The sequence below is a fragment of the Hordeum vulgare genome, chromosome 2H, assembly GCF_904849725.1.
Source record: "Hordeum vulgare subsp. vulgare chromosome 2H, MorexV3_pseudomolecules_assembly, whole genome shotgun sequence".
NCBI lineage: Eukaryota > Viridiplantae > Streptophyta > Magnoliopsida > Poales > Poaceae > Hordeum > Hordeum vulgare.
The window spans coordinates 34,843,868-34,869,534 of NC_058519.1; the positions used below are offsets into that span (position 1 = coordinate 34,843,868).

Genomic DNA, 25,667 nt, shown 5'->3' on the forward strand with positions numbered 1-25,667 from the left:
GGGGGGGGGGGGGACATATGTTGCATGTATATTGCGTATAGTCTCGCCCATCTCCTAACCTTGTATAGTTGAAATAAAGGTCCACTTGTACCTTATATATATATGTGCCCTTGGCACCCATCAATACATCAATTATTGTATTGCCAACTCCTCTGTCTCTACACCACGCACCGCAGATCGAAGGGCTCATGACCCGACTGATTTCCTTGAGAATTCATCCAGTAAAGCGAGGCACAACCACCTTGCCTCATCCATCGCTATGGTCGCAACCTCCGTGTTGCATCCATCATCATGGTGGCAGCCCCCGCCATCGACGACAACTTTGTCTCTAGCAGCACAACACGGCGGCGTTCGTCTGCAGCAATGAAAGCATGACAACGTGAACTGATGACTTCGCGTGCAACAGCTACAACACGGTGACCTCTTCTGTGCAGCACCACGCGCTCCTGTGCATCAACGAGAACACGTCGGTACGAGCCTTGCAGCACCTGGCATTTTTCAGCATCAGCGTCCTCGCCTTTGTTGAAAACGGCGGGGGTCGACGAGCTCGCCTGCAGAAGCGACAACAAATGGCCCTAAGCAGCAACGAGAGCACGACGACACGACGGGAGACCACCGCCGCTGCAACCATCTCGTCGCAGCACTGCCGGTGCTGCAAAGCGATGCGGCGACAACGCCGCCTTACTGCAACCCCCATTGCCGCAGTGTCGTCGAGCTGCGATGGAGGAACGTGGTGCAGCGGGATGTTGTGGCCGCGAGCGACAACCAACAAGCGGTGCGGCGCGGCGATGAGGATTGCGTTAGCAGCGAGGATTGCGTTGCTGCTGCTATGAATGGCTGGATGCGATAGCTGCGTTTTGGAGAACGACGGGAGGGAATGCATCGTTGACCCATCCGACGGCCACACATCACAGATCGGACGGCTCATGACCCGACTGATTTCCTTGAGAAATCACAGTTGGATGATTCCTAGCCTCCGCCAAAAGACATCTATGCGAAGGTGTTGAGAGGTTCCGCGTTCATGTCAGCTGGATGTCTGGTCCTCAACAAAGCACAGCACTTGCGCGCGCAGAAGTCACGATCGCCTGGGAAGTCCGGAAGGAAGAGCACGGGAAGGCACGTCCATCGCGTAGAGCCGTACGTAGCGTGCATCGCGTACTTTACGTACCCAAAGCAGCCAGAGCGGCCCCAGAGCGGCGAACACGCGCCACAAGCCAGCAAGCAACCAACGCAGTACCAAGTTTCACTAGGCGGCTCGTGAACCGTGACCCGGCCCGAGTGGTGCCGCGTCAGTCCACTCCACTCCACGTACAATCCCCTCGTGTTCTCTTCTCGCCCGTGATCGACCGAGCATTCGAGCCCCTTAAATCCATCCCCCCCACATGCCTTCTCGCCTGCCCCACGCACCGAACCTCGCCACGCCGCTCCAGCTCCCCGATCATCCGTCCGGTCACCACCCCGCCGGCATTGTCAGCCACTGGCCGTGCGTGGCGTCGGCGTGCGACCGATGCCGCCCATGCCCATGCCGCGCGCCGGCCGGCTCCTGCTCCGGCTCCTGCTCTGCGTCGCCACGGTGGCCGCGGTGGTGTCGGGCGTGGACGGGCACACGCGGGGCGTGCGGCCGGGGAGGGCGGCGGGGCGGCCGTTCCCGGAGAACGCGACGCGGGCGGAGGAGCTGGAGCGGCTGTTCATGCGGTGGGTGCGGTACGTGGGCGGCCTCAAGCACAGCACGTTCCACCACGCGCCGGTCGCCCGCGCGTTCCCGTCCTACTCGCTCGTCGTCGACAAGGACCCCGCGGCCGGCGACTTCACGTCCGTCCAGGCCGCCGTCGACTCGCTCCCGACCATCAACCTCGTCCGCGTCGTCATCAAGGTCAACGCCGGCACCTACACGTACGTGCATTGCCCCCTGTCCTCCACTCCTCCCTTACGCCTCTGTCAAGCCCTGTTTACTTTGCTCCATTGGAGCCGAGCTCCGAATTTACTTGTACGTACAAAATTTCACAACTGTTGTGCCGTTTTGGCTGAGATTTTCGCCGTGTCTTAGAATTCTGGCTCTCCGCAACCTGGTCGCAGGGAGAAGGTGACGATATCGTCGACGCGCGCGTTCATCACCCTCGAGGGCGCCGGCGCCGACAAGACAGTCGTGCAGTGGGGCGACACCGCGGACACGCCCGCCGGGCCGAGGGGGCGGCCGCTGGGCACGTACGGCTCGGCGTCGTTCGCCGTGAACGCGCAGTACTTCATTGCCAGGAACATCACCTTCAGGGTACGTAGCTCTCCGCCACCGCCGCCGTCCCTGCTGCTGCTCGGAGCTCGGTACGCCATACGCGCTGCAGGTGTCCTAATAAATCGGGCGTTGGCAGAACACGGCGCCGGTGCCGAAGGCGGGGGCGACGGGGAAGCAGGCGGTGGCGCTGCGGGTGTCGGCGGACAACGCGGCCTTCGTGGGGTGCCGGTTCCTGGGCGCGCAGGACACGCTCTACGACCAGTCGGGGCGCCACTACTACAAGGAGTGCTACATCGAAGGCTCCATCGACTTCATCTTCGGCGACGCGCTCTCCCTCTACGAGGTACGGGGTGCCTCTCCCCCTTTCCTCCCTCCGCCGACGCTCCATTGCCGGCCCTTCCATTCCATGTGCGAGCGAGGTGCAATACTGCGCACGCTGAACAGAGAGGGCAAGAGAGAAAACAACAGAGCATGTAGTACGATCATGTAGCAAGAAAAACAGAGCCGGCAAACACCTGTGGCACGCAAGGCCGGGATTTTGTTCAGTCGCCGGTTGCAGTCGCAATCTTGGCGTCTTGGACCGGCTCGTCACAGCGGCTGAATCATGCATGCACACGGCCTCTTGCTGCTGTCCGCTTGTGCCCCCGACGCCGCGACCGGCGCCCCGGCCGGCGGCCCTACGCCCCCACATGCCCGATAGACGTCAAATATTGCGGTCTCGTCTCGCGCCCATCAGACATGCTCATGTTTTCTGTTCCGCTTTTCTAGATTCACGAGCAACGTAAAAAAACACAGATATGCTCGCTCATGTGCGTGTGACGAGGAATATACGTACGTACGTACGTATGTGCATGACTGTGTGTGTGGTGTGGTGTGGGTGCAGGGGTGCCACGTGCACGCGATCGCGCGGGACTACGGGGCGCTGACGGCGCAGAACCGGCAGAGCATGCTGGAGGACACGGGGTTCTCGTTCGTGAGCTGCAGGGTGACGGGGTCGGGGGCGCTCTACCTGGGCCGGGCATGGGGCACCTTCTCCCGCGTCGTCTTCGCCTACACCTACATGGACGACATCATCGTCCCGCGCGGCTGGTACAACTGGGGCGACCCCGGCCGCGAGCTGTACGCTCCTTATCCTTCTTTCCTTTCTTCTTTCTTTTCCGCCGTCTCCGTCCTCTCTCCCCTGACCCCCTCTCCCGTTTCTGACGGTGGATGATGGTGCAGGACGGTGTTCTACGGGCAGTACAAGTGCACGGGCCCCGGCGCGAGCTACTCCGGCAGGGTGCCGTGGTCGCGGGAGCTCACCGACGAGGAGGCCAAGCCATTCATATCGCTCAGCTTCATCGACGGCACCGAGTGGATCAGGATATGACAGAGGCCGCGTTCGCCGTGACACGCGCACGCGTCATGTAAAGAAGAGGAAGTGGAAAGACAGAGTGAATTTATACAGGTTTTTTGCGGTCTTGTTTTGGGCGGCGGCGAGTGTGTTTTTTCAACTCAGACAGGTCCCGTGCAGCATGGTACTCGATCGGCCCCTCGCTAGAAACGCATGGCAGGCATAATCGCCCGTATTTTCGAGGTCTAATTATTTGTTTAGACAACATATAACTAAACAAATGCTTGTAGAATATTATGTTGGGAAAATCTAACTAACAGCTCTCGTGCTCCGCAAACGATTGTGTTCTCTTTGTCATGCATGCGTGCATGCAATGATTCATCTCTAAATGACGGGAATTTTAAAACTTTTATCTCTTAAACCATTAATTCGGTCGATGATCCGTTTTCATCATTGATTTTGTTTCGATGAAATCTTTAAAACTAGATCCTATGTTGACATGTTTCGACAATTTTTTTTACTCGTACTTACCACGTTTGTTGCACTTACTTAGTCATATTGCTAAGTACTTATTTATCTGATAAAAAATAACTTAATTGCCGTATTTTTGAAAATTGCATATAAATATGACATCTCGACATAATCAAACTAGCATACACAAACAATTTTTTAAAAGCGATTACGCGCGAAAATATGATAACTCAGCATATTTAAAACCGACGATCACAAAAAATCTTTTTTGATCATCATTTGTAAATATGACAACTCGACATAGCTAAAGTAACAAGCACACAAAATAGTTTTCTAACAAAGTTGTTGTAAATACGACAAGTTAGCATATTTAAATTGGAAACACAACCTATTACATGCTTTTTTATATCATGCATAATAAAAACTGGGACAAGACTTTGTACGAAACAACATTAAAAAGTGTCAATCAAGTTATTTTTTTCAGACAAGTAAGTGGTTAATAATATGACAAGTGGATCAAAAAATACGGCAAGTATGAACAAAAAAAATAGTTGACAAAACATGTCGACATGAAATCTAGTTTCGAAAAACTCGTCGCGAGAAAGTCAATGATGAAAACGAATCATCGATTAAATTAACGGTTTTGTAGATAAAACTTTTTGAATTTCAAACATCAAAGGGAATCGGGCCCAGCCGGCTGTTTAAGCAACGAGTTTTGCTACATCTACGTAAAATATCTACGAAAGGTTACGTAAGGGATTACTTGGCCAGTTTTGATTAATGGGAAGCGGGGCCCACCCTAAAAATCAGGAGGGAGAGGTTGATTAAAGCAAGACACGTCTCTACGTAACCCAATTTACGTAAGTGACCTACGTAGGTGTAGGATTATTGTTAAGCAGCCGTCGCATGGGAGAACACATATGCGGCGCCGCTCCCTAGTCAATCCCTATTATCTTAGTCCATCGTCGTCGTCGGAGCCGAGTCTGACACTCACCTTCGTGGATCGTGGAGGATTGGCTGCTACTATTGCTCTCTCACCTGAGGTTGTTGGCCAGGTGACGTCTACGGGTGTCGAGGTTGATGTGGTAGATATTTTGACACCTAACTCTGAGCCGTTGAAGCCCATCCGCTCTCCCCCTTTTGACCCCGACGCTATGTTGGCACGTATTGACGAGGCGGTGTCCGTGAAAAAGCTTGGCTACTTGGTTGCCAGCTTGGATGCAGCTTCTTCTGGGTCTGCCAAGACGATTGCCTGCCTCTTAGCGGAGGAGGTTTGTGTGGGCAAAGTCAAGAAGGTGAAAAAGGCTCTCATGAGCATAAACAAAAAGAGTGCTATCATTGCTAAGGTGTCGACAACTACTTAATGGGGATACTCAGTCTCTTCCATTTGTGATTGGCTCGCATATGTGGATTTGGTGGCGTCAAGTGTATTTACCCTTGATTTCGTTGAGGGTTTCTTTGCGACGTCGAACTGCAAGGGTTTGTGGTTGTTGCGGATTGAGTTTTTTTAACAAGTAGTCCGCATGTGATCGATATGTATCGGTTTTTGCCTGATTTTTCGTTAATTAACTGGACAGTTCTCTTCTTCTTAATTAATCGATGGGACAAAACTTTTTCCTCTGTTTAAAAAAAATCAGGAGAGAAACAACCCTGACTGTTTGCAAAGAAGAAGAAGAAGAAGCAACATTGACAACAGCAGTACATGGTAAAACTTGTCATAAATGCAATCATGGGTGACTCCTTGTTAGAGCAACTCTAATCGATGGAAGATTGACGTTAAACACTGATGGATCTGTATTGAACGAGAGTGCTAGAACTGGCATGGTCTCGCGGGATCATGATGTCAACTTTATCTTCAGCGCTTGCAGATTTGTTTATGATTGCGATGACGTGCTTGAGTCTGAGATCTTGGCTATCCGGGAGGGTCTCAGGTTGGCGCTGCAATGGAGCTCTCTACCTATAAATGTGGACTCTGATTGTCTTGAGTCTGTTGCAATGGCAAGGACGCGGGGCACAACTTATCAAGATATGCTTTTCTGATTGGAGAGATTAAGCAAAATATGAGGGAATGTGTCTCTTCTATTACTCATATCCGTCGTTCACGCAATTGTGTTAGTCATGCTATGGCTAGTTTTGGTACAAGGCAGGGCCGAACCATGGTTTGGCTCGGCTCGGCTTGAGATGAAGTCGTATGTATTGCCTCACGAGAGTGTAATCACTAATGATTGAGTAATATAAGAGTTACTTCGCAAAAAAAAACTTTAATCCTCTCATTGAATTTGCCTCTCCTACATCCACATATGCAATGTCTCACAATTTTTTTTTGCCTATGACCTCCCTCCGCCCCACCCCATGCACCAGAGGCACCTCTTGGCTCCTACAGTGGGTATCGATGGCTCGTCCTCTCGCTCAATAAGACATATTTTATAAAATACCTTTTTCGTTTTGTTATGTTTTTGTGAGTGTATCAAGTAAATACTTAATGCCGGTTGTGAAAAATGTTTTCGTTGAATCATTAATCATGTTTATACGAACATGAGAAACTACTTGTTATACTACTATTCATTGGAAATGTTCATGTATTTTAAATGTCTAAATTTAAATAAATCACTTGTTTGAAGGCAAAATATTAGGGGTATATTTGTTCATGTATTTGTTGTATAAACAAATTCAAAAAGTAAGCCAAATTATGGAACGAAATGGAAAATGAAAGAGAGATGAAATAGAATAAAAATAATTAACGAAACAAAAAAAGAATCCATTACAAATATGACGTCAGTTTTTTGACCATGGCAAATAGAACGAGTTTCTTGACAAATTATTCAAGGATGACAAGTTTAGCTGGCGAGCATGGTAAATTCGTCTTAATTTATTTGTGTGTGTGAAAATTTACGTACATGCAGACTAAAATTTTGAGCATCACGCTAATACCATAAAAAATGTCAGACTTTCCATGTCTAAAAATCTGACATCAGATTTTTAATGTTTCTGATTTGTTTTGAGACAAATGTTTCCGAATTAATAATATCGCGCTGACCTAATTGGGCCGGCCAGCAACCAAAATACAAGCTGATGAAAGCAAGGGCCCAAAAAGCCACAGCCCTCCGCCGTAGCCGAAGACCGAAGCCGAGAAAACGGTCCATTGTTTTGTGGCCCACGGGCATGCCAGGCCACCACCACCACCACCATCGTTCGCCGCCGGGAACCCTCCGCTCCCCGCCGTCCCCGTCTCACTGCTGACTGCTCAGCTTACAAACCACGCTAGCCTCTTCCTAAATCTTCGGGCAACTCCAAATTTCGAAAGCCCCAGGCCCCCCCCCCCCCCCCCCGCTACAGCTTCCTCCCCAGAACCCTAGGCCCCGGCCGGCACCGCCTTCCATGGCGGCGCCCCGGGAGCTGGACCTCTCCGACGAGGTCGAGGGCGAGATGGACGGCACCACCGACTTCGTCTTCCGCCTCGTCGGCGACCCCATCCCCGTCCTGCCCCCCGCCTCTGCCCCGTTCCCCCTCTTCGACCTCCAGTCCCCTCCCGCGCGCCCGCTCGCCGTCTCCGACCGCCACGCCGCCGTCTTCCTCGCTCACCCTAACGGTAAGCTGCCCCGAATCACCGACCAGACAAGCGCCCGCCTCTGCATTCCTGTCGACCTCATCGCCTAGGGTTTCCCGCTCTCTGTTTCCAGGGTTTATCGCAGCGAGGACGAAGGCGTTGATCGAGGCCAGCAAGGAGGCCAGGGAGAAGGGCAAGGCGAGCACCCGCTGCGCCCAGGACTGCTGCGTCACCGACGTGTCCCTCCCCGGCGTCACTCTCCTAGCGCTCTCCCGGGACGAGTCCGTGCTTGCCGCCTGCACGGGCAGCGAGATCCAATTCTTCTCGGCTACTTCCTTGCTCACTGATAAGGTTCGACCATATTTTCCAGCTCCCCACAAAATCGTGTGAACAATGCAATGTCAGTCCAGGGTAGTGTAACAGGACAATATTAGAATGGGATTATCTGTTCTGTTGCAGTGCACTTTTTACAGCATGTTCCGAGTTAGTTATTTGTGTAAGAACAAGCTGGTAGTAATGAGCTAATGGCATTGATGGTGTTTATCATTTTCTTAACACTCCCTCGGTTCCATATCCTTGGCATGGTTTTAGTTCGATTTGAACTAAAACCATGACAAGAATTATGTAACGGAGGGAGTACTTTGGTGATTCCTGGCAATGCCAGTTCTAATGGTCGAGTGCTTGTTGATCCTGGTGCTGGATATGGTCTGGGTTGCTGGATAATGAATCGTAGTTTGGATCAGCAAGAGATCCATTCTTCTGATATATGTTTTCAGCAGCAGCTGCCTTTTCCAATATTACAGTGGTCTAATAATTTTGCTATACAGGCTATCGAGTCGTCGTCATCATGTAGCCTGGGACGCTCTGGCACTGTCAAAGATTTCAAATGGCTAGATCATGGCTATATTGTACTCTCGAATGGTGGATTGCTATCTCATGGGAGTTTGGGGCAAGGCCTGAAGGATGTAATGGAAAATGTTGATGCTGGTTTGTCTCTTTTCCTATCCTTTGCTTGAGTTGACATTCTTCTACTCCCTCCGTCCCATAATATAAGAGTGTTTTTGACACTAGTGTAGTGTAAAAAACGCTCTTATATTATGGGCCGGAGGGAGCACATAAGTACTACCCCCTCCATATTATAGTAACTTCTACTATATGACCAGAAAATCATTCTCTAGGATACCTGTCAATTGTTTCGTTAAAAAAGCAACCGGTTAGCTTTTAATAATGCTCTGATTTTGACATATGAGTACTTATATCATAGAACATGTCGATTGTTTGACTGCTACTTTGTTAGTGCTACATTATTGAGGATCAATACACCAAGAAATTAATGTAATAGTGCTATAATATATACTGCTCTTGTTGGGTACTTCAACCACTATTTCCCCCTATGGTATTATTCTTTCTAACGCTTAGGCTTTACAAAATCAGCCTGATTAATATTGTTATAGGGGCTTTATGACACTAATGCTGCTACAAAATGTTTTATGTATCTTGGGTGCAGCGCAACATCCATCTTCAGGCACCGGCTCACTTCTGGGGCTGATATTTGTTGTCCTTTAGAACTTGCTAAGACATTTATTTTGGTGTTGTAATTGAAGTTACTCATCATTGTCTTGGTTGTAATGAATTTTGCCATCTTTCTGAATATATGTAGTCGACTGTTGCAAGGACGGGAACCATATTGCTGTTGCAAGAAAGAATTCACTCAGGATATTATCGTCAGATTTGAAGGAAACATGTTGCATGGCCCTCTTGTTTCAGTTGTGGCCTGGTAGTGATTCAGAGGGCACTGACATCAAAGGTAATGAATCTCCATTTTGGTTTTTTGGTATATGTTTCAGGTATATATTGAATTGTTCGGTTGCTCTAATTTTCTTGCTGTTATTTTCTGTACACACAGTTGTTCCCCAGTTCTGTAAGGATATGCAGTTATGCCTGATGGCCCCGTGGCTGATCGCAGCACTAACATAATGCAGTTTCATAAATATGATTATGTTGCTACCCTGAGAGTTAGCTTGTTTGGTCGTTGACTCACGATATGTTCTTTTCCTTGTAAACTGATTTATGATCTGTAGTAGATCATGCTAGTAAGCATGGTTCTCTTTAGGTCCAAAATGAGCAAGCAACATACAGCTCACAAATATGATCACATTGCAGGATGAACAACATGGTATAAAAATGTTTGTGAAGTGCACCACAGGCTAAAATTTGTATCAATAGCCATTTTCTGAAATTATATATCGAAGAACCATCGACAATGATGCAAAGTTCCTTAGGAAAATTTTGTGGTGATACTAGAAAACAATATAGTGAAGTTTGGTTTCAACATTCATCCCATGACCTTTGTGGTGCACACTTTACTCCTCCAATTATTGGATTCATCGATTTAGTATTATTTTACTCTTGTCCTTGTAGATACACCATTCAATACACCAAATCATGTTTAGTCATAGATGTTAGTATGTTACCATGATTCTTTGTTGATGTTATATTTTCAAATTTCCATCAGTGGATTCTATCGGGTGGGTTCGCGATGATAGCATTGTTGTCGGTTGTGTTCGATTGAATGAAGAAAGCGATGAAGAGGGTTATCTGGTCCAAGTTATAAGAAGCGGGGGAGACACATTTTTTGAGGTGAATTCTTCTTCTAGTTCGCTGCTTCTCCTAATTCACATTTTGTTGTATGGTGTTTCTTTGGTTAATGTATCATTTGCTAAATGTTCTTTGTGGGAACGTTCTTGGGTAAAGCTACCTCAATTTGGTAAATATTTACTCCCTCCTTTCCGGTTTATAGGGCTCATCTCAAAATTTTCAGATTTCCATTATATTAGGCTCATTTTGAGTTTAAGTGAGTTAAAGTGCTTTGAGTCTCACGTCATATTTAATACATAGAGTTTAGAGAAAGGAGATGAGTGGCTATGCATGCATCGTTTTCTACATCCACCATGCAAGTCCAATGAAAGAAAGGATGCTACATTTATTGTCTTGGAAATTGCATATGTGAGAAATATTTCATTGGCTAGTTTAAACTAGTGTCATCCACTCACAATTCACCTTGGTTGATGAGATTTCAGATTTGAGCCCTATAAACCGGAAAGGAGGGAGTATTTTAAAGCATATTTATGCACACAAGACTAAGTGTGGTCAATAGTTGTATGTGTTTAAGAAATGTCAAATACTTATGGTATTATCCTTCAATGCACAATTTATATGACAGAAAAGTGATGCCATTAGATTCACATTCACAAGTGCTACTAATGATTGAAATTTTAAACCATATAATTTTTATAGAGTAATAATTGATCAAAGCCTTGTCTTAGCGAATCAGATGTATCGCCATTATCTGCATGATAGTCTTGATTTTCATTTTATTGTTGGTTGGAATTTCTATGTGTGAAAAATACTGTTTTCACTCTGCACATGTTGGCAAGTTATGCTGAAATCTAGGAAGGAAAGCACCCTTTGATCCGTACCAGGCCCGCTGCGAAAGAGATCTCAGGCTTGTGGGTTGTGGTAATAATATCAGTATTTTCACTGACTTGTAGATTATTCTTCATGAAGACTAATCTTTTGAAGTGGCAGTTCTAACTTGTAACTCCTTGGGAGCAGAGTCCATTACTAAACTACTTGCACATATGTCTATCCAATATTACTGAACTAATATTTGGTTTTGCATAAATTTGCACTATGTCTATCCAAAATTGCTGAACTGATATTTGGTTTTGCATAAATTTTCACTATGTCTATCCAAAATTACTGAACTGGTATTTGGTTTTGCATAAATTTATCCTGAAAAGATGTAGGAATGCCACATATATGCTAAAATCAAGATTATTGGGCTATTGCCTATTAGGTTCTGTAATGGATATGATCACGTGTTGGTAATGGAGTACTATATTTAACTTAGGAAGGAACACTCAGCTATATGTGATGACCCTTTTGTATTGTGTAACAAAACATATTTACTAAGATGTTCTAGTTTGTGCTCTCTTTGACTTCTGAATTTCCGTACTGACTGGCTGAAGCTAATGTTGTTGCTTTCTTAATGCCTTATAGAGCTCAAGCAAGCCAGTTGTTTATAGCTATGATGTTTTCGGAGGTATCATGGATGATATTTTACCATCTGGAGTTGGACCAAATCTGCTATTGGGCTATCTACATTGCTGGTATGCAAAACCGGACTCAGCATTCTTTATTCAATAATACTTCTATAATCTAGTTATTGTTTATTTCATGTACTTTGTGTGTATGGTAGTGTTGGAAAGAAACTGTAATTATCTTGTTACAGTTGTCATGTCTGATATATAAAATATGTAGAAGGGGTATTTGCGGATGGATTCTGTAATTATCTTGTTACAGTTGTCATGTCTGATATATTTGTGTAATTTGACAGGGATCTCCTGGTTGTTTCAAATAAAAAGAGCACTGATGACCACATTTCTCTTTTGAAATGGCCGTCTAGAACTGACGAGGAAAGAACTGTGGTATACCTTGAAATGGTGGAGGATAAATATATTCCTAGGATTGATCTGCAAGGTATAACACAACTCAGAAAGCCACAATGAAATACTCTATTCTTTGCTTTGAAAACAATGTATATACTCCTCTTGGCTTTCAGAAAATGGCGATGACAATGTTATATTGGGGTTTGGTGTGGAGAATGTTTCATTATTTCAGAAGATCATAGTACTGGTTGGACCTGAACAGAAGGAGGTTGCCCCTCAACATCTTCTACTCTGTTTGACTAGTGAAGGGAAACTAGTTATTTATTATCTTGCCAGGTAGGTTTTTTGTTGAAACTTGACAGTGCTATAGTTACATGAAAAGACTGTTTACTTTTGTACTGCATTTCCTATATACTGACATTTTGTTTTGAATATCTTCCTTGTTTTGACACTGTTCCCAAATTTAGGATTTCTGACCCTTCTGATTTACCTCAAACAAGTCTGTCTACCATTGAGGATAGTAATGTGAATAAACAAATTTCTCCTGCAACTGCGTCTAATAAGGATCTGACACCGAATGTTACAAGCTCAATGGCCAAGAGTCTGCTAGCTCCTGGGGCATCTAGCGCACCAGCAGGTAAGAGCTTGCTACTCAGGAGTTACTATCTTGCATCTTGACCTTTGTTGGGCTGTTATTCTATGTTTCTTATGAGTGTTAGAAATTTAAAGAATTCTGCTATTTCTTGTATTCTTGCAGAGAAAGATCAGCATGGATCAGGAGATGCAAAGAGCAGTTTCCCAGTTTCAAATAGCAAGGACATAGCTGCTGGCAGTTCATTGCTTATCTCTTCTGATAAGAAGCCATTGGATACCAAGCAAGTGAATATGGCTTCCCCATTTGCACCTCCCTCTAGCTCAGTACCAACAGGCAACATGAAACCTGGAATGCCTTTCAGCTTTTCAACTGGTAATAATGTTGGTCTAAATTCAACAGGAAGCAAGGGATCTAGTGAGCCAGTTTCTTCATGGCAACCGAACAACAGCGGTAGTTTTGTCAGCAGCCAACTTGGTAAAGGTGGCTTCGATTCAGCCAAACCACTGGGAACATTTGGGGGGTCTCAGAACGCTGCAAAAAGTGGTGGTAGCCTTAGTTTTAAATCATCATTGTTCAGCTCAGATGGAGCTGTTCCAGTTAAGACTGCAGAAAGGGATGGGGCTAGTAGTTTCGGAAGCTACTCAGCACAAACCAGCTACACTACTGAGAGGAAAGTTCTTGGTTCCTCAGCGAGCTTAAGTTCTGCGCCATCATTGTCAATTTCTCCAAATAAACCAGTTGGAGTTTCAGCTGCTGGGTTTGGGGCAGGAAATCTCGAAGTACCTCCTACCTCCCGTGGATCACCTCTGCCACAACAAACAATTGCCAAATCACACAACAACAGGAACCATACATCAGTGAATTCCAAAAATTTCAAATTGGGCACAATGTTTGATGCCCAACAAGATCTATCTAAAAAGATCTACAGTGTAAGATCAAGATGTTGTTGTATAATGTTTACTATTATGCCTTGCCGTGCCATCTTATCTGACTCATCGTGATATACATATCTATCATAAGTATCCTATTGATTGAGTTCCCTAAATACGTTCACCTTGTCTTAACCTTTTCAGCTTATTTCCTTTGATATGCATATCTGCCACTAGGATTCTATTGATTGAGTTTCTTGCATATGTTTACCACGTTTAACCAGTCCAGAGACCTGAAATTGTTTTGTTTTATTTCTACTCTTTAATTGTTTCATGCTAGGACCATATTCCTCTCGTGACTATAGTTATCCTCCAATGTATTAAATAATTTAAATATTGGATTTGGATCTACTTTACAGTTTGCTACCTCACTGAGCACTTAACTGCTAGAATGCATGTGTTGCATCTTCTCTATTTTGACCAATATAAGTTCTACCCTTCCATTAAACAGATAAATGATATGACCGAGGAGTTAGATACCCTCCTGGCATACATAGAAAAAGATGGTGGTTTCAGAGATGCTTGCATGACCTTGCAGCAGCGCCCTCTTTCAGTTCTTGAGGGCGATCTGCAAAACCTCTTGGAACTATTGCAGGTCTTCAAGGTAATATATTTGTTTTCATCTGGACTTTTTTTTGGGGATTTCCGACATTATTTGCAGTGCTGCCTGTTCAAAATTGTTACTTAACATTTATTCTGAACTCCAGAACAAAGTAGAGGAACAATGTTCAAAAGCCGAAGATCTTCGAAATAAGATGTTCCAAGGTACTTCCTGTTTATACCTGGAAATAGAACAATAGGAACACTCCACCTTAAACTAGAACAAATGTACTGCCGTAATGTTGTTAGTGATTATATATACCTGGAAGAAATAATTTCATCATCATTCAAATCTTTCGATATGCTATAGACTAGCGCCTGTTTGTAATCTATAGTTACTTGAGATCCCTATGCACTTGGTTTGGTGCCATGTTTTTTCTTGGCAGAAAAGTTACTGAACCGTATCTGATGTTGGTATATTGTATCTCTCATCTATTGATGCTCATAACTTTGCTTACTTCACAATTTCCCTAAAACAGGCATACCACACGTTTTAGAATTTTGAGGCCACCTTGGAAATATTATTGTTTAGACAGAAACGCCTTTGAAATATTATTGTTTAAACAGAAAAAGAGTTCACACTATACAATTTCACTTTGGCTGTTAGGTAAGGGTACATACCGGGGGTTCCTGTTAGGGTCAGGGTACATACTGGGGGCTCCATGTGTTGCATCTGGTGTGTCTCCAAAGATAAATCTGCAGAGAGTTAACCAAAGGCTTCCTCATCGAGCCCACTATACCAGTATCTGAGTGCTATGGGCCTGTCTGCTTTAACAAGCTTCTATTAAGTTGAAATATCAAAACTGTTCTGTTGCTTATTAAAATAATGGCATCACCAGTAATATAAACTTTCCTAGGCAATGCGCCTTAAGTTTACCAGCTGATCTATGAGTATTTTCCAAGTTATTACTGGTAGTTTTGAAGTTTTGAATCCTTGACATGGAAACATCGAGTCTGAACTCTGGAGTGATAAACAGTTATCCACTTGCATCCAAGCCTTTTTCTTGTGCAAGGAAAAATGTCCAAATACTAAACATTTGACCTGCGCATTGAATGACCTTATTTTCTGTTTCTCCCCAGTTTCTGCTAGGCAAGCTTATATGAAGGGAATTCTCAGTCAGTCTTCAGATACTCAGTACTGGGACATATGGAACCGCCAGAATTTGAGTCCAGAATTTGAGGCGAAGAGGCAAAATATTCTCAAAGCTAATCAGGTACAACTGTCTGATTCAAGTGCTTTTGAAATATTAATGAACTAATATTTTCTTTTCCTTTTATATATAGAATTTGACAAATCAGCTGGTAGAGCTGGAGAGGCACTTCAATAATCTGGAGATGAACAAATTTGGTGAAACTGGAAGAGTTGCTTCAAGTCGTAGAGCTGTTTATTCTAACAAGTCGCGGTCTAGGTATTCACCTGCTATCTTGGTAGAATATCCCAATGCATTTTTGTTGATAACATCAAATGGATGACAAAGGTGGAACAATATTCACTAACCTGCTATTGTGATTTTGGTTCAAAGGGAAATCAATCATTTTGCTAGCCTGTTCGAAGAGATCTGTAAATCCCTCTTGACATAAAAAGGATGGGTTTTTGCCTGCATGTTTGACCTGTATTAACTGTTGAAATTGCTTCTCATTTTAACGTACCTCAGACAGTGTTGGTTGTGGTGTGGCCATAGTGGTAGAATTACAGTGTAGCTAATTCAGAATACTGTTTTGCGAATTTGTTAAATTTGCTGTGTTATAACCATGCCTGACTTCTGTTCCACCTTTTGTATTGAGTCATTTTCCAATTTCATCAATTTTTGTGAGCTTCTTACCTGATTTCTGGTATTTACGTGACAGTCAGACACAATTATCCAGCGTGTACAATGCACTGAATTCACAATTAGCGGCAGCAGAGCAACTATCTGAATGCCTTTCAAAGCAGATATCTGCATTAAATATAAGTTCTCCTTCTAAGAAGCGAGGGGCAGTGACCAAAGAGTTGTTTGAATCAATTGGTCTAGCCCATACGACAGATGCAACCAAATTTTCAGGCAGTACCCCTTCCAAGTTAATTCAGAGGTTTCCATCCACGAAAGAACACACTAAGGGCATGCTGGGACCTTCCAAGAGTACTGAACCTGAGACTGCACGAAGGAGGAGAGAGTCACTGGATATGGTAAATTTCCAGATCAAAATTTGCATTTGTATCTAATATGCATGTGTTTTGCAAAAAAGATGTTGATCTTCATTTCCCTATCCCATTAACCCCCATCCTTCAAATCATGTGATTTGCAAAGATGTTTTCTCTTGGCATATTTTAGCTCTATACCCCTTTTCTTTTGTGTTCTGTGTGTTCTGACTGGAAGCAGATGTAACATCAATTCCATTATTTTTTGATAGAGTTTGGCTAGTTTGGAGCCTCAGAAAACTACTGTAAAGAGAATAGCGCAGCAACAGCGCCTCAAGATTAGTGGTGATCTCCCATTCAGATCAAACAAGAAAATGTTCGATTCTCAAATGGCAGCTATCTCCCAGGAAACTTTTGGTGGTAGCCCCAGTTCATCAATAGTCGAATCATATACTAGCAGGGTTCGTTCTCCAACTGAAGGTATGTTACTGGCCGTAGGAATTGATAAATACTTGGGTATTTCAAGGAGGTCCTGATTATATACATTGCTACAACATAAGACATTCTGTTTGTCTTTTACAGTGCTGGATGAGAAAACAAAACCTTCAGGACCCCAGGGCAACTCTTTGTTCAAATGGGTAAAGGAACCAGCTGGGCCATCTCAGGGTTCGGACCAAAAGCATTTTGAGTTATCAGGGCGAATGAGAAGTGCTGACCAGTCTTCAAAGTTGGCGCCATCTTTACCGGCATCATTCAGTTACACACAGAAGGATGCGAGTGATAGGATCAGCTCACCCAATGTTGCATCTTTAGGCACAATGCATACCATGCCCAAGTCAAATACTCTGACCTTCAAAACCACTATAGCTCCTAAAACTAATGCCAATACACGTCCAGATATGTCACCATCAGTGTCGAGCCCAATGCCCTTCAAAACTTTGTCTGGGGATTCTGGAGCTGGATCTACCTTGACTACAAAGAACAGATACGGTGACCAGGATGTACCATCTTTTGGAAGCATGAAAGGGTTTGGCATTTCTCCACAGAATACGGGTGTTAATAAACCATCTTTGTCTTCTGAACCTTCTGAACCTTCTAAGCCTGTTGTGTTGCATGGGAAGACTTTTCAACTTAGTGGAGTCAGTGATACTATGCAGAACTCAGCCAAAGCTTCAGCCCAGGTGGCATTTTCACCAACATCACAGTCATCTTTATTTCCTATGATGTCAGGTGCTTCCTCTTCATCTACTTCACTCTTATCAACTATGCAAGCATCAGCTGCAAAGACTTCCGATCTTTCATCTCCAACGGTTTCTTCCACACTCCCACCACAGAAATCAACACCAAAAACTCCCCCAACAGTACCCGAGGCTGAGGGTACAGTGTCTTCTTCCCTGCCATCTATACCAACACCTGTTAAGGAGTCATTACCTGACTTGAATAAAAATGTATCTAAACCTGAAGTGGTGACACCAGAGGTAACTGGAGCCACAGTCTCTGTAAGTGCTACTTTAACAGGCGTACCTACAAGTGAAAGCAAAACTGCATTGCTTCCAGTGGCCAATAGCAGCTTACCTTCTAATCCTCCATCCATTCCTGTGCCTAAAACTGTGCCAGGGGCAACGGAATCTGCTGTTGTCACTTCCACAAGAAAAGATGCAGGACCAAGCAATCTCTCATCAGATGAAGATGAAATGGAAGAGGAGCGTCCTTCTGCAAGTGCAGATCTAAACTTGGGAGCCCTTAGTGGGTTTGGTCTTGGGTCCGCACCTTCTTCAAGTCCTAAAAAATCCAATCCTTTTGGGAGCTCATTTGGTACATCTGAGAGTAAAAGTTCAGGTTCACCGTTTACTTTAACCACCAGCCCAGGACAGCTTTTCCGTCCAGCATCACTGACCATTCCTTCATCTCAGCCAGCACAGCCATCTCAATCAACAAGCTCAAGTACATTTTCTAGTGCATTCTCAAGTGGTCTTGGTGGATTTGGACAGTCTGCACAGGTTGGAGCAGGGCAGCAGTCGGGATTTGGGCAGTCTGCACAAATTGGAGCTGGTCAGCAGGCAGGTTTTGGGCAGCCAGCACAAATTCAGTCAGGATTTGGTCAGCCGGCACAAATTGGATCTGCGCAGCAGTCAGGATTTGGGCAGCCTGCACAAATTGGAGGCGGGCAGCAGTCAGGATTTGGGCAGCCTTCACAGCTTGGTGCTCAGCAGGCGCTTGGATCTGTCCTGGGTTCTTTTGGACAATCACGCCAGTTAGGAGGCTTTGGTGGATTTGCTAGTTCCTCTTCTGGGGCTTTTGCTTCTGCACCTTCCAGTAATTCTGGATTTGCTGGTGCTGCAGCAGGTGGGGGTTTCTCTGCAGCTGCTACTTCTGCTGGTGGAGGGTTTGCTGCTGCTGCTACCGGTGGAGGGTTTGCTTCTCTTGCGTCCAAAAGCGGTGGTGGTTTCGCTGCTGCAGCTTCATCTGCTGGTGGTTTTGGAGGTGCAGCCCAAGGTGGTGGTTTTGGAGGTGCAGCCCAGGGTGGTGGTTTTGGAGGTGCAGCCCAGGGTGGTGGTTTTGGAGGTGCAGCCCAGGGTGGTGGTTTTGGAGGTGCAGCTCAGGGAGGTGGCTTCGGAGGTGGTGATATATCTAGATTTTTTGCTCTATTTTGGATGCATACTTATATACTTTGGCCTATATCTATATGTTCATGATTAGATGTGCTGGGTACATATTTCCTTGTCAAGACATGTCTCTAAAACACTAACTAGTTGTCCAACTGTTTATTAACTATTTGAGCCAAATAACGGAACGGTCACCTAACCTTTTTGTTCTTATGTGGCGAACATCCTTCTACATGATTTAACTACTTCTAATCCAGATAATTATATACATATTTTTTGCAGTATAAAACAAGCACGCATCCCATACATCTTATACACATAATGAAACTCACAGCAATAGTACACGGCAGCAGCAGAAAGAGGGAGATCTGACTGAACTATGCTTTGTTAAATGCGTCATATCTGATGTTCCACTCTATAGGAACTTATATTCCTGCTATTAAATGGCAGTTGTAAATGTTTAACATCCAGCAAACTATATAAACGACCCTTCCTATTAGTTCAGACCTTTGAATTGAATTCAACAGCAGTGTATGGCTTACCTTTACCTTGTTATTGGCCTTTTACGAGGCCACAATGCCTCAATTTAGTAGTGATTTTGAGCTTGTTGATTGAATGACAATTAAGTGTAGTAGATGTTTGATTTTCTGTGAGTGAAATATATTGAATCTGACATGTACGAAATATTCTTTGAAGTTAAACTGTAGATTAGTGCTTGTTTCTTCTGGAAAGAACACCAGCACATAATGTTTTTGGCATACAAAAAAAAAGAGAGAGAAGTTTGGCTTTCTTGTCAGGAATAACAACAATCAGGTTTTGATAAGGTTGCTTTATTTAGTTGGGGCTGTTTTTAGAATATACTCCTAAAACAAGTGCATTCTTTTATTTTCCTTGTAAAAGTTATCTTATCTTAGGTTTATGAGTAGCCTAAGTATTTAAGATATTATCTTTCTGCACAGCCATGATCACTAAACTGAACAATTAATCAGTTTCAGTATGTTATAAATTACTTAGCTATTGACTGTTTTGTCATCACCAATCATTTATTACTTGAGTATTGATGTTTTCATTTGTAATTCCAAATGTAGGCTTGTTGTCCCACAAGGTTAATTTTGAGATAATTGTTTTAGTTGACATAACAATCATTTTGGCCTTCTGGGGGTTTGTGACTAAAGATGATGAGTTTTACTTATAGCTTGATCTTGTGCCAACTTTGTTGTCTGCAATTTTTGAGGACTAATATAATTTGGTTAATCTTGAAGGTGGTTTTGGAGCTTTTGGCAGTAATAACCAAGGGGCTACTGGTTTCTCATCATTCGGTGGGGGTGGCGCTGCAGGGCCTGGAAGACCCCCGGCGGATTTTTTGACACAAATGAGAAAATAGTGCAGTTTGTCTCCAGGCATCCTCAAGTTCCAAACAGAAATGTTCAAATGGTTTTTGCCCCTGTATACATCAAAAACTTCAAGTGACATGCTGAATGACAACATTTATGTGAAAGCTGATGTTGCTAAGATGGAGCTCCAAAATTTGCCTGTCCTGTATTCAGTTACGGTGAGTTCAAGTCTGATTATCCCCTGAGGCGTTTCATCAAGTACAGCACTACAGCCTCATTCATCATTCAAGAAAACAAGAGTATCCGTGGCAACAGCATAATTATTGTGGTAACATGATGCAGTCATCTACGCTGATGCCGGACCTAGCCACTGCCAGGTAGTCAGGGATGTTAGGGTTTCTCATCAAAAGCATGTTGAGAGTGCAAAAGAAAAGCACTGGATAATAGTATTTCCTAGAAAAAACGACTTAATGTATTCCGCCCTTGTTTTTTGTACAACATCAAAAGAGGAAACGGCTGTCCGGTGCTTTTTTTTTTTCTCCCCTTGTCTCGGTGCACTGCTGACATTGGTTGCAAATTCACTATTCAACACCATAATATTCCTTGTCACTTTGTACAGAACTGGTCTCTGAGGCTGCCAGGTGCTCACTCGCACAGGGATGAAAAACAAAAGCATATGATGCCAAGCACTTGTTAACAAGCAACGGCCTAAGGTATTCGCTTATCTTTGTGCAAATATAAGAAGGGGAAAAGCTACGGCTGGAAGGAGTTTATTCCATGTGTTAGCGCTCATTAGTATAGTTTCCTTCTCTTTTGGCCCCCGAACCGATGCTGGAGGAATATATGCATGGTTTTAGTTCCTCCTTGTGATAACCGATTGGTCATATTTGTTGACAACTCACGAGCAATGCGGAAGGAATCCGGCAGGTGCTTAGAACAGAACAAATGCACGCACGCACGGACGCCCACAGGTACAAGCATATCATGAGGGCGTGGACGTGGACCCGTGGCTCATATCTCAGTATATAAATATAATTAGGCGATGATCTCTTTCCTGGTCGCAGTGACAAGCTGCTGATCGATTCCCTCAACAGCCTAGAGCAGATTTAATCGATCCACGTAGCAGCAGCAACAGCAGGGAAGCATAATCCAGTCGAACCCAAAGAGGAAGGCGCCGGCTTTTAAAAGAAGAGAGAAAATACTGCTCTGCGGCGCATCCCCTTTGCTTTTTGTATGGTCAAGCTTTCCCCGCAAGCCCCACCGCATCTACTTCGCCAGCAGCCGCAACCAAAATCTGAAATCTCATGTGGTTTCCGCATGGGTAAAAACGCCAAAGCGGCACGAATCAACCAGTTTCATCATTAGCATTACTTTGCACGCCACATGTAAGGAGTAGGAGTAGTAGGAGTAGAAGCAAAACCAAGCAGCAAACAGTGAAGCTGCAGCGTCGGCTTCAAAGCTCACACCCCCAGCGTTCCTGCCTGCCTTTGGGAGGTGCCAAGCTTGCGAGAGGAGACACCGCGAGCGGGGGGAACTCAATGCTTATTCCGTTGTTATTATTCCACATTCCTTGCCTTTGTGCGGGCTCCTCACCCCCGACCCGAGAAGGCATCCGAGAATGGGCACCTCCGCTTTACCCCTCTTTTGCATGCTGCACTCATGCCCCAAATTCCCCTTCTGGATGCCCGCACCGCAGTCAAAAGATCGACGGCCCCTCCCCCTCCCCCTCCCCCTGCGCTCCCCCCAACTGATATTCCCCCCTGTTTTTGAACACACACATGCAGTGAGCCTGCGCGGCAGGTGATCATTGCAGTTGCAGCAGATCGATCCCATGGAACGCCAACCAGCCAATGCTGATTGACCGCAAATGCTGCCGCCCGCTCGTTTCGGCACCCGGAAATGACATGACGCCGGAATCGGTTCTCAGCACTCAAGGAATCTGTCCAAAGAGCCCTGCAAGTTCTCAGGGAATGGGGGCTCGAGGAATCTAAAGAGGCCGGAGGGAGAGGCCTGCAACTGCAAGTTCTCACTCGGGAAATAACCAGATTGCAGACCACGGGCGACCCGCCAAAAGTCGCCATGAGAATGAGGTGCTCCCTCCCCTGCTAGCCCAGCTTCTCAAAAGGAAAAGACCCCGGCTTCGCTTTCGGGCTTTCGCCGGGCCTTCTCAGGCCGGCGCCACGTACGTACGTAACTTCCGGCCAAAGCAGGCGCAAAATGTGTGCATGCATGCTCAGAGCCTCAGAGAGAGAGAGGTTTGTTAACTTGTTGTTGTAGCTGCAAATTAAGGAAGAAAGATCGGCCAGGGGAGGGGGGAGGGCAGGGGTCCCTCGGAAGGAATAAGGATCATATCTCTTTTCAGCTCCTGCGAAGATTGGGGGCTCGGGTCTGTCACGCTTTGAGCCTTTGAGTGTTGAGCTTGCTCCAACGATTCGAGATTCCCTCCCTCCCTCCCTCCCTCCCTGCCTATCCATCCATCCATCCATCTCTGCCCTTATAAGCCAAGGTAGTTGAGTTGGGTTCCATAGTCATAGGCCAAGGTTGTCTCACTTCCGGAAGGCCGTGGTCCGAGTCTTTCTTTGGTTACTAGAAATAGCGGCGCCGGTGGTAAAGCTGCGGCAGGGATCTCGTCTGTCGGCCGGCCTGGAATGTGCAGCATGCAGGCGGAGCATTGCCAGTACATGACGGAGCCTGAGCAGGTAATAAAAGAGGGTTGCACCTCCGAGGAAGAGATAACCTTTGGTCGGCTTGTTATGGCTTGTGTTCTTACGTGAGATGTTTCATGTTTGTTTGATTGGATGGCAGATGTATCATCAGCAACAGCAGCAGTTTCATGATCACAGGCAGCACATGTCCTCGAGGCCTAGCTTGTCCCCGGAGACGAAGTTCTTCATGAAAGGCCAAGGAGGGGCAGGAGGAGGAGACTCGGGGCTCATCCTGTCGACGGATGCGAAGCCCCGGCTTAAGTGGACTCCTGAGCTGCACGAGCGTTTTGCGGATGCGGTGAAGAAGCTAGGAGGGCCTGACAGTAAGTGAATGATCGAAAAAATTCATTTGTTGCTCATAGCAGGAATGCATAGGTGAATTTCCTTCTGATGGCTACATTACCTGATACTATCGCAGAAGCTACACCGAAGGCAATCATGAGGGTCATGGGAATCCCGGGACTAACTCTCTACCATCTTAAGAGCCATCTCCAGGTACATATATGGAGTTGTTATCTAGCTATTGTTTATCTAGCATGATGCATGTGTTTGTTTGAGCAAGAAACTTAGCTGGTTAACTGTTTCCTCACAGAAATTCAGACTTAGCAAGAATCTCCAAACGCAGGCTAATGCCGTCCATGCAAAAAATGGTGAGTAAATCATAGGGCTCCGAGGCAAAGTTTATTTGGTAATTATCCAATAGATGATGTATCATTAACCCTGCTCTCAATTTTTGTTTTCAGTTTATGGCTTCGGGGTGGCGACAGATAAAGCGTGTGAAGGGCGTGGATCACCAGCTGATCACCTGAACCGAGAGACGAACACCAGCAGGTAAGAAGTAATTTGGGTTTGCTACCTATGTATGCACTCGACTTGCATTCTACTTTTTAAAAATAAAATTTGGCATATTTTGGTTAGGTCTATGCACATAAACGACGCCCTACAAATGCAAATTGAGGTCCAGAGACGACTGCATGAGCAAATAGAGGTACGCTAATATAAACACCGCATTCTCAGCCTCCTTCACTAACTATGGAACCTACAGTTTGTCACTGTCAGTAGTGCAGTAAGGATATATTACTATCTTCATTCAACATGATTGGTTTTTGTTATCCATGTCACGTGTAACTTTGGCTCAACCAAATCTTGGAAGAAAATGGTAGCCTTGTGCTGTTATATACGCTGGTCTGAAATGCTGCCATGTACTCCCTCCGTTCCTAAATATAAGTCTTTTAACATATTTCACTAGGAGTCTACATACGAAACAAAATAAGTGAATCTACACTCTAAAATATGTCTATATTCATCCGTATGTAGTTCACTAATGAAACCTGTTTAAAAGACTTATATTTAGGAACGGAGGGAGTATTCAATAGTGCTCATTTCATTTCGGTGTCTTGAGCTGCACTTTTTTTCGTTCTCTGTCGTTGCTGTTGCTGTTCTCTGAAGTTATGAATGACGGTGCATGACGGGTTGATCTTTGAAGGTACAAAGGCACCTGCAGCTCCGGATCGAAGCCCAGGGGAAGTACCTGCACTCCGTGCTGGAGAAGGCGCAGGAGGCGCTCGGGAAGCAGCACGCCGTCGCCGGCCTCGAAGCGGCGGAGCCCCCGCAGCGGCTGCCGGAGCTTCCCTCGTCGGTGAGACGAGGCCTGCTCCAGAACGACGGATCGGCCGACGACAGCTGCCTGACCGCGTCCGAGGACATCCTCTCCATGGGCCTCGCCGCCTCTGCCACCCGGAGAGGCTGCGGCGCTCCGTTCGAAACTTCGGCGAGCGCGAGCCGCGAGGAGGATGAGGAATGCTACCTGTTTCTCGGCAAGCCTGAGGGGCGGCGCGAGGTGAGGAGGGACGGGTGCAACGCTGGCGCGGCGTTCGGGGCGGCGGCGGAGCTGGACCTTAGCATCGGCGGCGTCGCGGCGGGCAGCAGGCGGCGGCCGGACGGCGGCCAGAGGCTTGACCTGAACGGATCAGGCTGGGACTGAGCGAGACTGCGAGAGGAGCAAGTGAGGTGCGTGCATGGCGGAAGCGGTTTTGCTCTGAACATGAACATGAACATGCAGAGTTTCAGAAGCAGTGCATGGAAACCAGAACGGGCAGGACAAGATTGACGTGGTGGCCTACCGTGAAGTCTCACAGTCTGTATGCTGCAGCTGTGCTTCGGTGAAATAGTCATTTTTTGTCACGATGGCTTTTGTGTCATGCGTGTGTATACTTTTTTTTTCTTTCTCTACAGCAAACGCAGGTGCTCTGCCTCTTCATCAAGTAGGAAAAAAAAAAACTAATTAGAATAATTTTTGGCAGAAAACTAATACTCCCTTCGTTCCTAAATATAAATCTTTTAAAAGATTTCATTACGGACTACACGCGGAACAAAACGAGTGAATCTACATTCTAAAACATGTTTATGTATATCCGTACGTAGTCCCTAATGGAATTTGTCTAACTAAATTTAACGTGGAGTCTATACACATGTTGACAACATTCACAATACAGGGAATGCGACAAAAACACCGCCAAACAACCACAAACCAACGTACACCAGACCATGACGAAGAGACACAATGCCTCTCAAGTCTCATGCCGTGGTGGTTGTGTGGGCAGTGTCATGGCTGGAGCTGGCGGTGGCGGTACTCTGCGGTAGTGCGTCGGCCCTCGGTCGCACCAGGGACGCTTGGTGGTGTTGACCGGCGGGTTGGTAGTACCTGTTGCGCGGGATGCCTGATCTGGCTAGACGTGGCTAGCTCT

The 25,667-nt window shown here is 45.6% G+C and overlaps 3 protein-coding genes across 5 annotated transcripts; all 3 read left to right on the forward strand.

The window, feature by feature from the left end:
• Nucleotides 1–1,396: 1,396 nt before the first annotated feature.
• Nucleotides 1,397–3,969, forward strand: LOC123429430 (probable pectinesterase 53). 2 transcript variants are annotated; one of them, XM_045113465.1, is made up of 5 exons: nucleotides 1,409–1,893; nucleotides 2,077–2,269; nucleotides 2,367–2,573; nucleotides 3,114–3,349; nucleotides 3,452–3,969. In XM_045113465.1, exons 1-5 carry the CDS (start codon nucleotides 1,508–1,510, stop codon nucleotides 3,597–3,599), a joined length of 1,170 nt encoding a protein of 389 aa, XP_044969400.1. In that variant the 5' UTR covers nucleotides 1,409–1,507; the 3' UTR covers nucleotides 3,600–3,969. The 2 variants fall into 2 exon arrangements, with proteins under 2 accessions (XP_044969401.1, XP_044969400.1); XM_045113466.1 differs by lacking the exon at nucleotides 3,114–3,349 and having other exon boundaries at nucleotides 1,397–1,893.
• Nucleotides 3,970–7,365: 3,396 nt separating this feature from the next.
• Nucleotides 7,366–20,831, forward strand: LOC123424681 (nuclear pore complex protein NUP214). 2 transcript variants are annotated; one of them, XM_045108344.1, is made up of 18 exons: nucleotides 7,366–7,623; nucleotides 7,715–7,932; nucleotides 8,409–8,568; nucleotides 9,242–9,388; nucleotides 10,097–10,221; nucleotides 11,644–11,753; nucleotides 11,981–12,123; nucleotides 12,206–12,368; nucleotides 12,500–12,669; nucleotides 12,790–13,556; nucleotides 14,008–14,160; nucleotides 14,264–14,321; nucleotides 15,237–15,370; nucleotides 15,441–15,565; nucleotides 16,005–16,323; nucleotides 16,548–16,755; nucleotides 16,858–18,897; nucleotides 20,144–20,831. In XM_045108344.1, exons 1-18 carry the CDS (start codon nucleotides 7,413–7,415, stop codon nucleotides 20,263–20,265), a joined length of 5,373 nt encoding a protein of 1,790 aa, XP_044964279.1. In that variant the 5' UTR covers nucleotides 7,366–7,412; the 3' UTR covers nucleotides 20,266–20,831. The 2 variants fall into 2 exon arrangements, with proteins under 2 accessions (XP_044964279.1, XP_044964280.1); XM_045108345.1 differs by having other exon boundaries at nucleotides 16,858–18,894.
• A 1,784-nt stretch (nucleotides 20,832–22,615) lies between these two features.
• Nucleotides 22,616–25,276, forward strand: LOC123424682 (myb-related protein 1-like). The gene is made up of 7 exons (XM_045108346.1): nucleotides 22,616–22,914; nucleotides 23,021–23,243; nucleotides 23,339–23,415; nucleotides 23,513–23,570; nucleotides 23,664–23,751; nucleotides 23,839–23,908; nucleotides 24,407–25,276. Exons 1-7 carry the CDS (start codon nucleotides 22,864–22,866, stop codon nucleotides 24,902–24,904), a joined length of 1,065 nt encoding a protein of 354 aa, XP_044964281.1. The 5' UTR covers nucleotides 22,616–22,863; the 3' UTR covers nucleotides 24,905–25,276.
• Nucleotides 25,277–25,667: the final 391 nt, after the last annotated feature.

Coding starts and splice junctions, on each gene's coding strand:
- LOC123424682 (XM_045108346.1), top strand. CDS start 22,864: ATGTGCAGCATGCAGGCGGAGCATTGCCAGTACATGACGGAGCCTGAG. Junction 23,571..23,663: donor TGCCGTCCATGCAAAAAATG/GTGAGTAAATCA, acceptor TTTTGTTTTCAG/TTTATGGCTTCGGGGTGGCG. Junction 23,909..24,406: donor GACTGCATGAGCAAATAGAG/GTACGCTAATAT, acceptor TGATCTTTGAAG/GTACAAAGGCACCTGCAGCT.
- LOC123429430 (XM_045113465.1), top strand. CDS start 1,508: ATGCCGCCCATGCCCATGCCGCGCGCCGGCCGGCTCCTGCTCCGGCTC. Junction 2,270..2,366: donor CCAGGAACATCACCTTCAGG/GTACGTAGCTCT, acceptor GGGCGTTGGCAG/AACACGGCGCCGGTGCCGAA. Junction 2,574..3,113: donor ACGCGCTCTCCCTCTACGAG/GTACGGGGTGCC, acceptor GTGTGGGTGCAG/GGGTGCCACGTGCACGCGAT.
- LOC123424681 (XM_045108344.1), top strand. CDS start 7,413: ATGGCGGCGCCCCGGGAGCTGGACCTCTCCGACGAGGTCGAGGGCGAG. Junction 13,557..14,007: donor TATCTAAAAAGATCTACAGT/GTAAGATCAAGA, acceptor TCCATTAAACAG/ATAAATGATATGACCGAGGA. Junction 16,756..16,857: donor GGTTCGTTCTCCAACTGAAG/GTATGTTACTGG, acceptor TGTCTTTTACAG/TGCTGGATGAGAAAACAAAA.